The sequence below is a fragment of the Loxodonta africana genome, chromosome 5 (genome assembly GCF_030014295.1).
Source record: "Loxodonta africana isolate mLoxAfr1 chromosome 5, mLoxAfr1.hap2, whole genome shotgun sequence".
In the NCBI taxonomy this organism is placed as follows: domain Eukaryota; kingdom Metazoa; phylum Chordata; class Mammalia; order Proboscidea; family Elephantidae; genus Loxodonta; species Loxodonta africana.
Window position 1 is genome coordinate 158,544,425 of NC_087346.1, and position 16,087 is coordinate 158,560,511.

The 16,087-nt window shown below is 57.8% G+C and overlaps 1 protein-coding gene across 2 annotated transcripts in view; it reads right to left on the reverse strand.

Moving 5' to 3' along the window:
• NOP14 (NOP14 nucleolar protein) overlaps positions 1–16,087 on the reverse strand; it is a 28,929-nt gene that overhangs the window by 4,821 nt on the left and 8,021 nt on the right. For both annotated transcript variants that reach the window (XM_010591339.3, XM_003411253.4), the window contains exons 7-12: positions 14,685–14,816; positions 13,161–13,440; positions 12,216–12,346; positions 11,594–11,679; positions 4,557–4,692; positions 295–396 (exon numbers count right to left, since the gene is read on the reverse strand). In XM_010591339.3, the coding sequence (XP_010589641.1) occupies positions 295–396; positions 4,557–4,692; positions 11,594–11,679; positions 12,216–12,346; positions 13,161–13,440; positions 14,685–14,816 (867 nt within the window). The remainder of the gene's footprint in view (positions 1–294; positions 397–4,556; positions 4,693–11,593; positions 11,680–12,215; positions 12,347–13,160; positions 13,441–14,684; positions 14,817–16,087) is intronic.

Sequence of the window (16,087 nt, forward strand, 5' to 3'; positions counted from 1 at the left end):
TTTTTAAGCCCAAAAAGGAACGTGACCCATATCCCACTGGACACCTTTACCCCGACTTAAAAGATCATTTTGGGGGTTCCACCTTGCACAATCACCAGGTATTGAAACAGGTCCCCCAATTGGGGCTGCCTGAGTGGAGGCCCTGGGCACAGGACCCGGTGCTGAGCACGACCTCAGCACTCACGAGCTGACGGTCTCCACAGGCACTTTAGACAGGCTTTTCTCCTGCACCACCCCGAGAGTCTCCACTGGGACCCACCGAGTACTCAGGGCAGGAGCCCCGCCCCGACTCACCTTCGTGAGCAGCTGGCTCATGCACACCAGCGCAGGGGTCACCACCGGATGCCAGAAGTCAGAAGTTGGAAACAGTATCCCCGCGATCTTCAAATAAATGAGCTGGAGAGGAAGGGGCGTCACACAGATCAAAGAAGGTGAAACGAAGCCTGTGACACTGCCACTAAAAAGGGCCCGACAGCAAAGCCGCTTTAGAAGCAGAAGGCAGCAGAGCACCCGCAGGCTTCAAGTTTTCACACTGGTCACCTCACGGCTGTCACTCGCACTGCCAGATGGGGGGCTCCCGTGACAGGCGTTAGCGCCTCCCCTGTGCATGTTTACACATGTGCACACACACACCACACGTGTGTACACACATCCATGTGCAAACACCACTCACTGTCCACACAGGCTCACCACGGAATTGTACACACACCACACACAGCCGGCGATCTGTAACTGGAAGCACGCCTGTACCACTCTAGCCCGTGAACAGGGCCCGTTTATGAGCCCCGTTGCCAGCCCAGAGCCTCAGGAGGGATGGGGGTTATCTGGGTGCCGGCTGCCCTTTGGCCTCAGCTCGGCACCAGGTCCGTGAGCGTGGCAGGAAGAAACCTCACTTTTCCACGTCACTGTCACAGGAGGAGGAAGGACAGCCAGCAATCAACCCTCGCCAGGCCCGAGCCGACATCCTGACAGGCCAGAGCCGCCAGCAGAGCCCTCTGGGGAGGCCACAGAAGCTGCCTGCCAGGAGAACCCATTCGTCTTGGCAGAAGGAGCTTACGGTATCTTAGGTTAGAAATTCTATCTTCCAGTGGAGCCAAAAAAACTAAACTGCCATCGAGTCGATTCAGACTCATGGCGACCGCATGTGTTAGAGAATTGCTCCATAGGGTTTTCTCAGCTGTCATCTTTAGGAAGCAGGTCACCGGGCCTTTCTTCCACGACACTGCTGGGTGGGTTCAAATGGGCAAACTTTTCGTTAGTGGTTGAGCGCAAACAGTTCACGCCAGGGACCACATCCTCCCACACAGTGACGCGTGTCACCACACCAGAAGCAGGAACCATAGCTTGATGACCCGTGATGGGCAGAGAGGCAGCCACTCTGACTGAAAACTTGTCAGTAACTTGTCTGCTGTGGAGCAAGGAGGTCAAAGGCTACTCAGTCATCAGGCCCTGGTTCTGTGACCTCTGGCTCAGGGGTCCTGGGTAAGATCTCCGAGGCCTCAGCGTCTGTCGTCTGGCTGTACTATGCCTTGTGGGGTTGTCGAGAGGATCAGTGAGATGTCACGTGAGCCAGGCCTGGTGCTGGGGCACACCAAACATGCTAGGGGGCATTTTCCCTTTTTACCTACAACTTTTTTTCATGTTTACCCAGAAACATCTTACAGTCTCCTTAACGAAACAGGTGTGCTTGTCACAGAGAACCAGTGACGAGGAGACAGAGGTGTTTTCAGTAGTTTCCGGGCTGTCAGACCGAGCCCTGCCCTGCTGGAGCTGCTGAGCCAGGGCTGGGGAGGGTCTCTGGAACAACCTGACACAGGGCAGGAGAGAAAGCCATTTTTTCACTACCCCATTGCCCCCACCCCTGACGACACATCACTGTCTTGTTTCTACTGGGGAAATATCCTCTGCAAGTTAAGTTTCCTTGAACACAGGAGTCACCTTGGTGTGACATGTGACAAAGGGGAGAAGGGATGCCTGGTCCCTTCAGAAGCAGGCATGTTCGCAGGGAGCCGGGCACCGCTCTGGGCTAAGAATGTGGGTACAAAGTCGCCTGCAGGCTCCTTGCAGGAGACGGACAATAAACAAGTGACAGTCGGAGCAGGGCGGGGGCGTGTGGGTCCAATGGGACCAGGAGAGGTGGCCTGAGGGGGCATGAGCAGAGATCCGCAGAGGGGGGCGTAGCTGTGGGAGGGAAAGGCCCCTCACGGAGGAAGAGCCTGCGCTGAGTCTCGGGAGTAGGTGGTGGCGGCGGGGCTGGAACAGGGTTGGAGAGAGCTGTCCCCTCTGCTCTCCCTGTTCTGCCCGCCTCGGCCAGGCTTCTCCCCTCTGCTCTTCACACAAGCGAGGACCCACCGCAGAGCCCACACTCCAGACTCCTCAGCAGGCCCCAGCGTGAGCAACAGGTGTGCTCTGAATGCAGGCCTCTCTGAGGGGACCAGGGTCTGACTCCTGTCGTTCACTAGGACAGGCACGCTGAGGCGGACAGGGTGCCCCACCCACAGATGCCCTGGGGCAGTGAGCACAGTGGTGGGGGGGGCGGGCCTCCTGGGGGCAGCAAAGGGGGCAGGAAGGGCTCAGCAGGGCCATGTGCAGATGCCCTGGGCCAGGCTGTCACCAAGTGAGGCACCAATACACCTGCAGTTATTGCTACTGTCACTTAAAACCGAGGATGTGAGGACAGAGGCTGAGGCCCCGGAGTGGCAGGCAGATGTGGGGCTGCCTCAGCCACTCTCCCAAGACCACACTTACCCACAGAGGTGGGGCTGCGCGGTCACAGACTGGGGTCCCACAAGTGACACTGGCACGGGGCGCTCACACGGCTGGCTCAGGATCGGAGCCTCGGGGCCCCACCCTGCAGAATCTCAGAACTTCTGCCTAGCCGGAGCCACCAGACAATCCCCAAAGCACCGGAATGGGCTGCTTCCATGCACCCGCACAGCCCAGGGGCCCGTCTTGCCTTGTGTCGCGGCAGGGACTTGGGCATCAGTCCCATGAGCACCGGGGGCCTTCCTCTACCCCGCCTCCTGATTTGGGACTGAGGGAGCTCAGGGGGCAAGCTGCTTCTCCCACACTGCAGAGCACGAGGGCAGCACGGAAACGAGACCCGTGCCGGCCCCAAGGCCCACCAGCTCCTCTCCCCCTGCTCTGCCACTTCTCACTGTCCCAACGGAGCCACAAAGGTGAGTCAGTACTGATTGTGACAGTGACAGCCATCTGTTGGCAGCTGTGTCCCCTCGCAGCACTGTGCTGGGTGGGCTTGCTGTAAGAATCACCTTTCTGCACACAAGGGAGGAAGCTCCGAGGGACTGAGGACCCACCCACCCACCCAGCTGGTGGAAGGGGCTGGACTGTGACCCCGGCAGCCAGCCCACAGCTCCTGCCAGCGCTCCTCCAGGAGAGAACAAGCTTGGTCCTCCGCCCTGCTCGCAGCCCGTGTCTCCAACAGCAACCCCCACAGAAGAGGCACTGTCGGCATCAATGTCAGACAGGCGAGCGTGCGTAAGAAGGTGGGCTCACAGCAGAACCAATTAAAGGAGAGGCAATGGTTTATGGGAACTAGTGAAGACTGTATTTTGGGGCATCTATAAGGATCCTGGGTGGCACAGTGGTTAAAGCACTTGGGTGCTAACCAGAAAGTTGGTGTTTTGAGCCTACCAGCCATTCTGCGGGAGAAAGACATGGCAGTCTGCCTTCATGAAGAGTTACAGCCTTGGAAACCCTATGGGGCCGTTCTTCTGTGTCCTACTGGGTGTCTATGAGTTGGAATCAACTTGACAACAATGGGTTTTGGTTTTATTAAAACCACTGGAGGCCCTGGATGGTGCAAACACTTAACTGACAGGTTGGAGGTTCAAGTCCACCCGCAGGTGCCTCGGAAGAAAGGCTTGGCAATCTACTTCTGAAAAATCAGCCATTGAAAACCTTTCAGAGCGCAGTTCTACTCTGACATTGCCATGAGTTGGAATCGACCTGGCTGCAACTGGAAATTAAAACCATGAACCTGAACCCTGACTTCTCAGTTTCTGCTGCTCATTGTTAAAACATCTCGACACCAAGGCTGGGAACCGGGACAGACAAGATCTTGGAGCAAACATTTCCTCTAGGTTAAGCTTAGGAACGTCACAAATAGGAACGCAGGACAGGCAGCACCACTGTCACAAAACTCCTGAAAACCACAGTGGTTCCAATGTCCCTCAGTGAACAAACAGAGAGACCAAGACCAGGTGCGTCAGCCCCAGGCTGGGCCACTCAGCCCTGTGATGTCGGTCTGTGCGCCCTGGAGCCTCTCTGCCGTTTAGACTGCTGGTGGCTGTTCATCTCGAATGGAAGCAGGATCCCTGTTTATCCTGCACCCATGTTCGCTGCTCACGTGTAAGCGCCCTCCCGGGTCTGGCCCCCTTCCTCCCTCCAGGGGACTCTGGGTGGCCAACCTCTGACCTCTGAGAGCCGTGCGCTCCAGTTGTTAGCCCTTCTGGGTGGGGTGAACTGGAATTTGAGTTCTCGCTGCCATATGTCAGTGGGCAAGCCCCCGCCTGTGCCCAGGGCACGCTGCTCACCACATCCAGGCCCGGAAAGGCGGCACGGCCCTTGGTTTCCAACACCGCCTCCATCTCGTGCATGGCGTCGCGGAGAACAAACCTCACAGCGTCGCTCGCAGCTTCCGGAAACAGCTGGCAGAGGTTATACAGCTGCCTGCTCATCAGAAACACATTTGGGACCGTGACTGCAGAGAACACAACACGGAAAATACCCCAAACCCCCTGCCCCCCGTCTGCCACTTCCTGCGCCGTCATCGCTGCCTGGGACTGGGGCCCTGGGTAGACCCACCTTCCCTCACACTGCTACCTGGCTGCTCACCTGGTAGGGTTTGCAATTCAGTAAGTCCCCAGATTATGAACGTCAGACTCATACTTGCCCTTCCGTTATAGGAATTGGCCTTCACTTTGAAACAAATGAAACACCCGCTATTTGCAACAAATTCTTCACCACAGTCACCTTCCCTCGCGGCGAATGCACCTTTTACGTCATTGTAGTCCTTGCGCTATAGCACAGCCGACAGCGAGAGCTACCCACAGGGTTTCCAGGGCCGCGCGTCTTAACAGAGCACACTGCCGCAGCTTCATCTCCGTTTACAGAGCACACACACTGCCGCAGCTTCGTCCCCCTTTACAGAGCACACACACTCCCGCAGCTTCGACCCCGTTTACAGAGCACACACACTGCCGCAGCTTCGTCCCCGTTTACAGAGCACACACACTGCCGCAGCTTCGTCCCCCTTTACAGAGCACACACACTGCCGCAGCTTCGTCCCCGTTTACAGAGCACACACACTGCCGCAGCTTCGTCCCCCTCTACAGAGCACACACACTGCCGCAGCTTCGTCCCCCTCTACAGAGCACACACACTGCCGCAGCTTTGTCCCCCTCTACAGAGCACACACACTGCCGCAGCTTCGACCCCCTCTACAGAGCACACACACTGCCGCGGCTTCGTCCCCCTCTACAGAGCACACTGCCGCAGCTTCGTCCCCCTCTACAGAGCAAACACACTGCCGCAGCTTCGTCCCCCTTTACAGAGCACACACACTGCCGCAGCTTCGACCCCCTTTACAGAGCACACACACTGCCGCGGCTTCGACCCCCTTTACAGAGCACACTGCCGCAGCTTCGTCCCCCTCTACAGAGCACACACACTGCCGCGGCTTCGTCCCCCTTTACAGAGCACACTGCCGCAGCTTCGTCCCCCTTTACAGAGCACACACACTGCCGCAGCTTCGTCCCCCTTTACAGAGCACACACACTGCCGCAGCTTCGACCCGCTTTACAGAGCACACTGCCGCAGCTTCGTCCCCCTTTACAGAGCACACACACTGCCGCGGCTTCCTCCCCCTTTACAGAGCACACACACTGCCGCGGCTTCGACCCCCTTTACAGAGCACACACACTGCCGCGGCTTCCTCCCCCTTTACAGAGAACACACACTGCCGCGGCTTCGTCCCCCTCTACAGAGCACACACACTACGGCGGCTTCGACCCCCTTTACAGAGCACACACACTGCCGCAGCTTCGTCCCCCTTTACAGAGCACACACACTGCCGCAGCTTCGACCCCCTTTACAGAGCACACTGCCGCAGCTTCGTCCCCCTTTACAGAGCACACACACTGGCGCGGCTTCCTCCCCCTTTCCAGAGCACACACACTGCCGCAGCTTCGACCCCCTTTACAGAGCACACACACTGCCGCAGCTTCGACCCCCTTTACAGAGCACACTGCCGCAGCTTCGTCCCCCTCTACAGAGCACACACACTGCCGCGGCTTCGTCCCCCTTTACAGAGCACACACACTGCCGCGGCTTCGACCCCCTTTACAGAGCACACTGCCGCAGCTTCGTCCCCCTCTACAGAGCACACACACTGCCGCGGCTTCGTCCCCCTTTACAGAGCACACACACTGCCGCGGCTTCGACCCCCTTTACAGAGCACACTGCCGCAGCTTCGTCCCCCTCTACAGAGCACACACACTGCCGCGGCTTCGTCCCCCTTTACAGAGCACACTGCCGCAGCTTCGTCCCCCTTTACAGAGCACACACACTGCCGCGGCTTCGTCCCCCTTTACAGAGCACACACACTGCCGCAGCTTCGACCCGCTTTACAGAGCACACTGCTGCAGCTTCGTCCCCCTTTACAGAGCACACACACTGCCGCGGCTTCCTCCCCCTTTACAGAGCACACACACTGCCGCGGCTTCGACCCCCTTTACAGAGCACACACACTGCCGCGGCTTCCTCCCCCTTTACAGAGAACACACACTGCCGCGGCTTCGTCCCCCTCTACAGAGCACACACACTACGGCAGCTTCAACCCCCTTTACAGAGCACACACACTGCCGCAGCTTCGTCCCCCTTTACAGAGCACACACACTGCCGCAGCTTCGACCCCCTTTACAGAGCACACTGCCGCAGCTTCGTCCCCCTTTACAGAGCACACACACTACAGCAGCTTCGACCCTCTTTACAGAGCACACACACTGCCGCGGCTTCGTCCCCCTCTACAGAGCACACACACTGCCGCGGCTTCGTCCCCCTCTACAGAGCACACACACTGCCGCGGCTTCGACCCCCTTTACAGAGCACACACACTGCCGCGGCTTCGACCCCCTTTACAGAGCACACTGCCGCAGCTTCGTCCCCCTTTACAGAGCACACACACTGCCGCGGCTTCCTCCCCCTTTACAGAGCACACACACTACTGCGGCTTCGACCCCCTTTACAGAGCACACACACTGCCGCAGCTTCGACCCCCTTTACAGAGCACACTGCCGCAGCTTCATCCCCCTTTACAGAGCACACACACTGCCGCGGCTTCCTCCCCCTTTACAGAGCACACACACTACTGCAGCTTCGACCTCCTTTACAGAGCACACACACTGCCGCAGCTTCGACCCCCTTTACAGAGCACACTGCCGCAGCTTCGTCCCCCTCTACAGAGCACACACACTGCCGCAGCTTCGTCCCCCTCTACAGAGCACACACACTGCCGCAGCTTCGTCCCCCTCTACAGAGCACACACACTGCCGCAGCTTCGTCCCCCTTTACAGAGCACACACACTGCCGCAGCTTCGTCCCCGTTTACAGAGCACACACACTGCCGCAGCTTCGTCCCCGTTTACAGAGCACACACACTGCCGCAGCTTCGTCCCCCTCTACAGAGCACACACACTGCCGCAGCTTCGTCCCCCTCTACAGAGCACACACACTGCCGCAGCTTTGTCCCCCTCTACAGAGCACACACACTGCCGCAGCTTCGACCCCCTCTACAGAGCACACACACTGCCGCGGCTTCGTCCCCCTCTACAGAGCACACTGCCGCAGCTTCGTCCCCCTCTACAGAGCAAACACACTGCCGCAGCTTCGTCCCCCTTTACAGAGCACACACACTGCCGCAGCTTCGACCCCCTTTACAGAGCACACACACTGCCGCGGCTTCGACCCCCTTTACAGAGCACACTGCCGCAGCTTCGTCCCCCTCTACAGAGCACACACACTGCCGCGGCTTCGTCCCCCTTTACAGAGCACACTGCCGCAGCTTCGTCCCCCTTTACAGAGCACACACACTGCCGCAGCTTCGTCCCCCTTTACAGAGCACACACACTGCCGCAGCTTCGACCCGCTTTACAGAGCACACTGCCGCAGCTTCGTCCCCCTTTACAGAGCACACACACTGCCGCGGCTTCCTCCCCCTTTACAGAGCACACACACTGCCGCGGCTTCGACCCCCTTTACAGAGCACACACACTGCCGCGGCTTCCTCCCCCTTTACAGAGAACACACACTGCCGCGGCTTCGTCCCCCTCTACAGAGCACACACACTACGGCGGCTTCGACCCCCTTTACAGAGCACACACACTGCCGCAGCTTCGTCCCCCTTTACAGAGCACACACACTGCCGCAGCTTCGACCCCCTTTACAGAGCACACTGCCGCAGCTTCGTCCCCCTTTACAGAGCACACACACTGGCGCGGCTTCCTCCCCCTTTCCAGAGCACACACACTGCCGCAGCTTCGACCCCCTTTACAGAGCACACACACTGCCGCAGCTTCGACCCCCTTTACAGAGCACACTGCCGCAGCTTCGTCCCCCTCTACAGAGCACACACACTGCCGCGGCTTCGTCCCCCTTTACAGAGCACACACACTGCCGCGGCTTCGACCCCCTTTACAGAGCACACTGCCGCAGCTTCGTCCCCCTCTACAGAGCACACACACTGCCGCGGCTTCGTCCCCCTTTACAGAGCACACTGCCGCAGCTTCGTCCCCCTTTACAGAGCACACACTGCCGCGGCTTCGTCCCCCTTTACAGAGCACACACACTGCCGCAGCTTCGACCCGCTTTACAGAGCACACTGCTGCAGCTTCGTCCCCCTTTACAGAGCACACACACTGCCGCGGCTTCCTCCCCCTTTACAGAGCACACACACTGCCGCGGCTTCGACCCCCTTTACAGAGCACACACACTGCCGCGGCTTCCTCCCCCTTTACAGAGAACACACACTGCCGCGGCTTCGTCCCCCTCTACAGAGCACACACACTACGGCAGCTTCAACCCCCTTTACAGAGCACACACACTGCCGCAGCTTCGTCCCCCTTTACAGAGCACACACACTGCCGCAGCTTCGACCCCCTTTACAGAGCACACTGCTGCAGCTTCGTCCCCCTTTACAGAGCACACACACTACAGCAGCTTCGACCCTCTTTACAGAGCACACACACTGCCGCGGCTTCGTCCCCCTCTACAGAGCACACACACTGCCGCGGCTTCGTCCCCCTCTACAGAGCACACACACTGCCGTGGCTTCGACCCCCTTTACAGAGCACACACACTGCCGCGGCTTCGACCCCCTTTACAGAGCACACTGCCGCAGCTTCGTCCCCCTTTACAGAGCACACACACTGCCGCGGCTTCCTCCCCCTTTACAGAGCACACACACTACTGCGGCTTCGACCCCCTTTACAGAGCACACACACTGCCGCAGCTTCGACCCCCTTTACAGAGCACACTGCCGCAGCTTCATCCCCCTTTACAGAGCACTCACACTGCCGCGGCTTCCTCCCCCTTTACAGAGCACACACACTACTGCAGCTTCGACCTCCTTTACAGAGCACACACACTGCCGCAGCTTCGACCCCCTTTACAGAGCACACTGCCGCAGCTTCGTCCCCCTCTACAGAGCACACACACTGCCGCAGCTTCGTCCCCCTTTACAGAGCACACACACTGCCGCAGCTTCGACCCCCTTTACAGAGCACACACACTGCCGCGGCTTCGTCCCCCTTTCCAGAGCACACACACTGCCGCAGCTTCGTCCCCCTTTAAAGAGCACACACACTGCCGCGGCTTCGTCCCCCTTTCCAGAGCACACACACTGCCGCGGCTTCGTCCCCCTTTCCAGAGCACACACACTGCCGCGGCTTCGTCCCCCTTTCCAGAGCACACACACTGCCGCGGCTTCGTCCCCCTTTCCAGAGCACACACACTGCCGCGGCTTCGTCCCCCTTTCCAGAGCACACACACTGCCGCGGCTTCGTCCCCCTTTCCAGAGCACACACACTGCCGCGGCTTCGTCCCCCTTTACAGAGCACACTGCCGCAGCTTCGTCCCCCTCTACAGAGCACACACACTGCCGCAGCTTCTTCCCCCTTTCCAGAGCGCGCACACTGCCGCAGGTTCGTCCCCCTTTCCAGAGCGCACACACTGCCGCAGCTTCGTCCCCCTTTCCAGAGCGCACACACTGCCGCAGCTTCGTCCCCCAGAGCATCTGGTGAGTCCACGCCGCTGCCCTTTGCATTAGCAGCTGAGCACTTAACCACTGCACCACCAGGGCTCCTCTCTTGCACTAAAGCAAGGCTAAGTGAGAACTGTGTGCACCGGTTCCGTTTTACCTACAAATCTGACTTAAGGACACACTTAGGGACAGATCAGGGCTTTGAACAGGATCGCACCTGGTATGACCCCTGGCTGAGAATGTGCATGGCCACCCCAGATACACTGAATCTCTTGGGCAATCTTGTTAACCTGTAGGCTCTGATTCAGTGTGTCTGGGGTGGCCATGGGAATTCTCAGCAGGGGGTCGAACCAGAATGAACTGGTTGGAAGTCCTGGAAAGGATTTCGTTGGTAACCTGGGGACTGCTTGTAATCTACAACCATTTTTGCCATTTCCTAAACATCTGCCCGTAACTTGTCAGCACTACGGTGGTGGGAGAAACAGCTGTATCCACAGTAATCCTGCAGACCTGGAGCGCACTGCACGTTCCAGGCGTGGCTGACGGTCCAACTCACACGTTCACTCACTCACCCCTCCCCACACGGCTGGGAAGCTGGGTGCTGTTCTAACAGGGTGTCTGTAATGGCATGATGGGAAAAGGGGCTCTTGCTGACAAACCCCCGACGCTGCCTCATGCCTGAGTGAGAACTCTGCCCCTCATGCCTTCTGTCAGCCAACAGTACCATGTGCCAGGGGCACTCGGTGGGGTACTGCTCTCTCGGAGCTTCTAGCGCACGGAGGGTGAAGTGGCCGCCCAAGGCCAGGGAGGGGCAGTGCTTCCCAGCACAACTCTGTTCCCAGGCACGTGCCCCTAAGAGTCCACTGAGGTGGGGACCTGGGGGCAGGGTACTGGAACAACCACGGACGGCTGTCTGCCTGTGCCTGCTGCCCCTCAACTCCCCCAGACGGGACGCAGTGCTTCACTGGTGAACCAGACAAAAGTAAATTACCCACCAAATGCTACAAACAGATCTGAGGGGTTCAGCTGATTTAAAGCCCCTGTCTTTGTGGGTAAAAAAAAAAAAAACCTTCCATTGCTACAGTGCCCTGGGTGGCACAGGCTGGTAAGCTCAGCACGGCAGCCATCATCATTAAACCCTGCAGCGGCCTGTGCTTGGGGACCACATACAAGTCCATGGGGACCCAGCACCCGGGCCTTGGAACGCCATTCCTGTGCCTCCCTAATTACTCTGAATGCATGTTTATGGCTCTAAATTGGGTAGAGCTTGTCACACCCAGCCCCCCCTCCAGACACGCCATCACTGTCACTCACACGACCAACTTGTCGATCACTTCGAGGTCTGGTGGGTCCCCTGTAGCCAAATCCCCGATGTATTCCAAAAGGAAGCCGAACAGCTTCTGCGGGAACACGAATGCAGAGAGGAACTCGGTGGTGAGTGCCAGGAAGCACACCCAGCACACACCTTCCTGGTCACCCAGACTCTGCGCAGAACCACATGGTGAGGGCAGGGCCGCCAGCAGGAGCCTTCTCACAAGAGGCGACGGGGACCCTGCTGAGTGCTTGGGTGTGGCTGAGAGGGAAAGGTGTGGGGCTGTGTCTGCAGAACGGCCGACTGAGGGAGAGAAGGCGCCTTCACTGCTGCTACCAGGCTGGCTCTAGAGGGGTGGCTGTGAGTGCAGCCCAGCAGGCCTTCGTTTCCTCACCTGTGAAGTGAAGGTGACAGGGCCTGCCTCCCCCCGGGCTACAGGAGGCTCAGGGGGACCTCTGCCCGCACAGACCCAGTGCCCCTGAGCAGTCACCGCCAGCAGTTGACTGAGGCGGCCGACGCGCCCTGCTGGTGAGGACCAAGGTGTGCTGTGGTATAGCCCACTGCACAGGGACTCAGGCTCCCCCCAGCCTTGCCCACACCCCACGCGCATCCGCTCCTGCGTACTTCTAACTTGGCTTTGTTTCCCTCTGCCAGGCTGGGATGGTTGCATTTCTGAATCCTCTCCACCACCAGCAGCTGCTCGTTCACAGATCTTCTGGATAACAACGATTTCAGTTCCTCGTAGGACTCAGGAGCTACCAAAAACATCAGACGCATTCCACACTTAAAGCCGAAGATAAGGGCTACTTGAGCTCCTGACAACACCGAGGTAAAAACTAAATGACTTCTCTACTTTCAGCAAAACAGATAACTGAACACGCGCTTTATGTAAATATTTATTTCGCTCTTGTTAGCTCCACAAGTCCTGAGGATTTTAGGTGTGACTGAACTAACAGTGAGCCTCGAGAGCCATCTCAGGAGGAAACAGTTGTCACCCCTTCCCTGACAGGAAGTGGCTCGACTACCGCGGGGCTAGTGTGGGGTTTGACATCCGGCCTGGCTCAGGGCCAAGCCCGGCAAACAAAGCCAGTCCCTCCTGAGAGCCTCCCCTCCGGAAGGTTAGGCCAGCCTCTAACGCTAGCCTAAGCCACGTGACAACTTGGGCTGTTTACTAAACTGGATGCCTTTTCTGGACATAGTGAACAAAGCAACACGCTGCAGCCTGTAGGAGGTGTCCCTGGCCAAGCAGAGTGCCAGGTCTGAGATCAGGGAGCCTCACAGCCGGCCACCTGACCAGGCCTGCCCTGGTGGACCAGCAGCCACCTGCACATCAGACCCGTGGCTGAAAGGACCATAAACACTTGCCTGCAATAACAGTGCGTGCTGGCCCGAGTCTGGCCACGCAACAAACGCTCACAATCCTGCCTGGACCCCGCCTGATGCCCACGAGCCTGCCGCAACTGCGTGCCCTTCATCCAACTCCATAGGTGAAGCCAGGAGACAGACTAACCTAGCACAGGCTTCCGTGAAGGCCCCAGGCCCTGGATGTGAGAACCTGACGGCATCTACCTGCAAATGTGTAGGGCAGCTCGGCTCTGGCAGTGGCGCGAGTGTTCTGGTCACTGCCTGCGCGTCTCTTCCCGGGAGTCTGAAGCTGCCCCTTCTTTGGGCTCTCGCTGTCTTCCTCACTCTCCACATTGGAGTCCAGGTCCGAGTGGCTCTCCGGGCCATCGCTCTGCTCCATGTCCTCCCCGCTCGAATCTTGCTCCTCTTCCCCTTCGCTCTCACTGCTGCCGGCTTCCCTGCTTCCCTCTTCTTTGACATCCTCCTCTATGTTCATCTTTCCATCCTGCGAAGTGAAGTGGGACTCACAGTTCACCCTACACAGGCAGGGACAGCAGGCTGAGCCCCTGTAGCTGCATCAGAACACTGCATACGGTACAGGTGCCCTGCTGCCCGTCCGCAAGGGCCACAGCCCTCTGTGCGGCCCTGTCTGCTGGCATTGGGTCCCCTTCTCGGCCGTTCCATGCCACCCACTGAGCCACAGGGCTGACAGGCAAGGAACTGTCTCCCAGGCCTCCCTGCACCAGGACGCTGGCAGGCTTCAGTCCCGCCAGGAGCTGCACAGTGTGAGACTTGGAGGGCATGGCCGGGCCAGGGCTTCGGCAGCCATAGGTGCTGGAGCCCCCACTGCAGTCCCTGGTTTGGGAACACCTGGCACAGCAGTGGCTTCCTGGGGTTCAGGCTGCACCTTGAGGGGGTGGGATCTAAACACCCAGGAGTGACCCCTGACTGCTCTTCAGATAGCCCAACGTTTTGTGGGTACCCAGTTTCCTGTTTTGGATCTTTTCTGGTTGAAATACCTGGATGGCCTTCTTCTGTCTTGCCCGGACCCTGACTGCTGCCCTCCAACATGGGGGTGGGGACAGACCTTTAAGGTTTGTGAAGGAGAAACTGTACCAATCTTAGACATGCAATTTTTTTGCTCAAAAAGTTGGAAATGAGAATTACTCACATGTCTGATAACACTAGGGTAAAAACTAAAGCTGATGTAAGTAAAACTTCTTTAGAATTCAAAATCCTGACCTTGGGTTAGCGCCTTTATCATCAGTGCTAGTAAGGTCATGCAGACAATCATTCATGAACAAAGACAGCTGACGTAACTGAGCAAACAGGTAATGAGACTGTTGCTAGGTACTGTCCATCGAGTAGGTTCCTATGTGACAGCAGAAATGCCTCAGAGGGTTGCTGAGGCCAGGTCTTTTCTCCCTCACAGCCGCTGGTGGGTTCTAACCAAAACCTTTCAGTTAGCCACACGATTTAGCTGTCGCGCCTCCAGGGCTCTAGTCTAATTTCACCGTCTGCATTCCTTCTCCAAGTTGCGGGTCAAGCTCCGTTGTTACAGTCGTTCCTACAAAGGTGTGGTATCTAATACACCCAGAAACACCCAGGTAAAGGACTGTTAGAGAGAAACTGTGAAAATTCTCTTAAAAATTCCCATCTACGCTAAACCCATTAAATGACCTGTCAGAAAGTGCAGTCTTTGAAACAAAAAAGAAAAAAAAAAAAAGGAAACGAAGCCAAACATCTTACTTTGTAAGACAGCAAACGCCGGTCATCTCTGTCCAGTATGAAACCATCACTCAAGTCGTCTGCTGACATGTGTTTCGGTTTCTTAGTATTCTCATCCTCATCTTTTCCAAACATTCTTCGAAGCCTTTCAGCCTGAGCCAGAGAATAAGGAGAGTCATAGGGTGTCTTCCAGTCTGAGAAGGAAGCAGGCTGCCTGAGCCCCCTGCAGCCACTGTGAGACTCCAGCCCTTCCTACCCCACAGAAGCAGTCTGCTTGAGCCCGCTGCAGCTGCTGTGAGCCCCCAGCCCCTCCTACCCCACAGAAGCAGTCTGCCTGAGCACCCCCTGCAGCCACTGTGAGCCCCCGGCCTTCTGCACCCCACAGAAGCAGGCTGCCTGAGCCCCCCTGCAGCCACTGTGAGCCCCCAGCCCTTCCTACCCCACAGAAGCAGGCTGCCTAAGCCCCCCTGCAGCCACTGTGACCCCCCAGCCCTTCCTACCCCACAGAAGCAGTCTGCCTGAGCCCCCCGCAGCTACCCATGAGCCTCCAGCCCTCCCCACCCCATGGAAGCAGGCTGCCTGAGCCCCTCACAGCCACCCGTGAGCCCCCAGCGCTCCCCACCCAAGGGGCCGTGATGCAGGTGCCTTCTGCTCTTGTAATTAAATCAAGGGTGCACACACAGTAAACATCACACAAACGGCCTTCTTACAGAACAAAAACAGAACTTTGTGAAAGCTATAAAGGGAAACCTGTGAGAGCCGGAACTCGACAGGACTGCCTTGTTTCCTTGGTTTTGTTTGTTTTCTGCCTTTGGCAGGGTGCAGTCTTACCACTTCTCTATTGCTCGTGTTGGCAAAAAATATTTGCATTTTCCTTCTCTGACAGGTTTCTGCCTTACACAGGTTTTACTGTACTTTCCAGCCACAAGGAGGAATGCCTTATTCTCAGGTCTCTTTGTCCCAGTTATGCCGGTCAGTTGACTTTAACTCCTTCCATGCATACGATGGATGAGGAGCAAGGACAGCCTGCACTGACGCCCACACCCAGGACACTAGCTGCCCACACCTTCACTGCTGGAGACAGACAGACGACAGCCTGCACTGATGCCCACAGAGAGGATGCCAGCTGCCCACACCTCCACTGCTGGAGACAGACAGACGACAGCCTGCACTGATGCCCACAGAGAGGATACCAGCTGCCCACACCTCCACTGCTGGAGACAGACAGACGACAGCCTGCACTGATGCCCACAGAGAGGATGCCAGATGCCCACACCTCCACTGCTGGAGACAGACAGACGACAGCCTGCACTGACGCCCACAGAAAGGACGCCAGCTGCCCACACCTTCACTGCTGGAGAGAGGCGACAGACATGGGCAGAGACCATGATGGGGCTAAGTGAAAAAGGCTGGTGGTACATGTC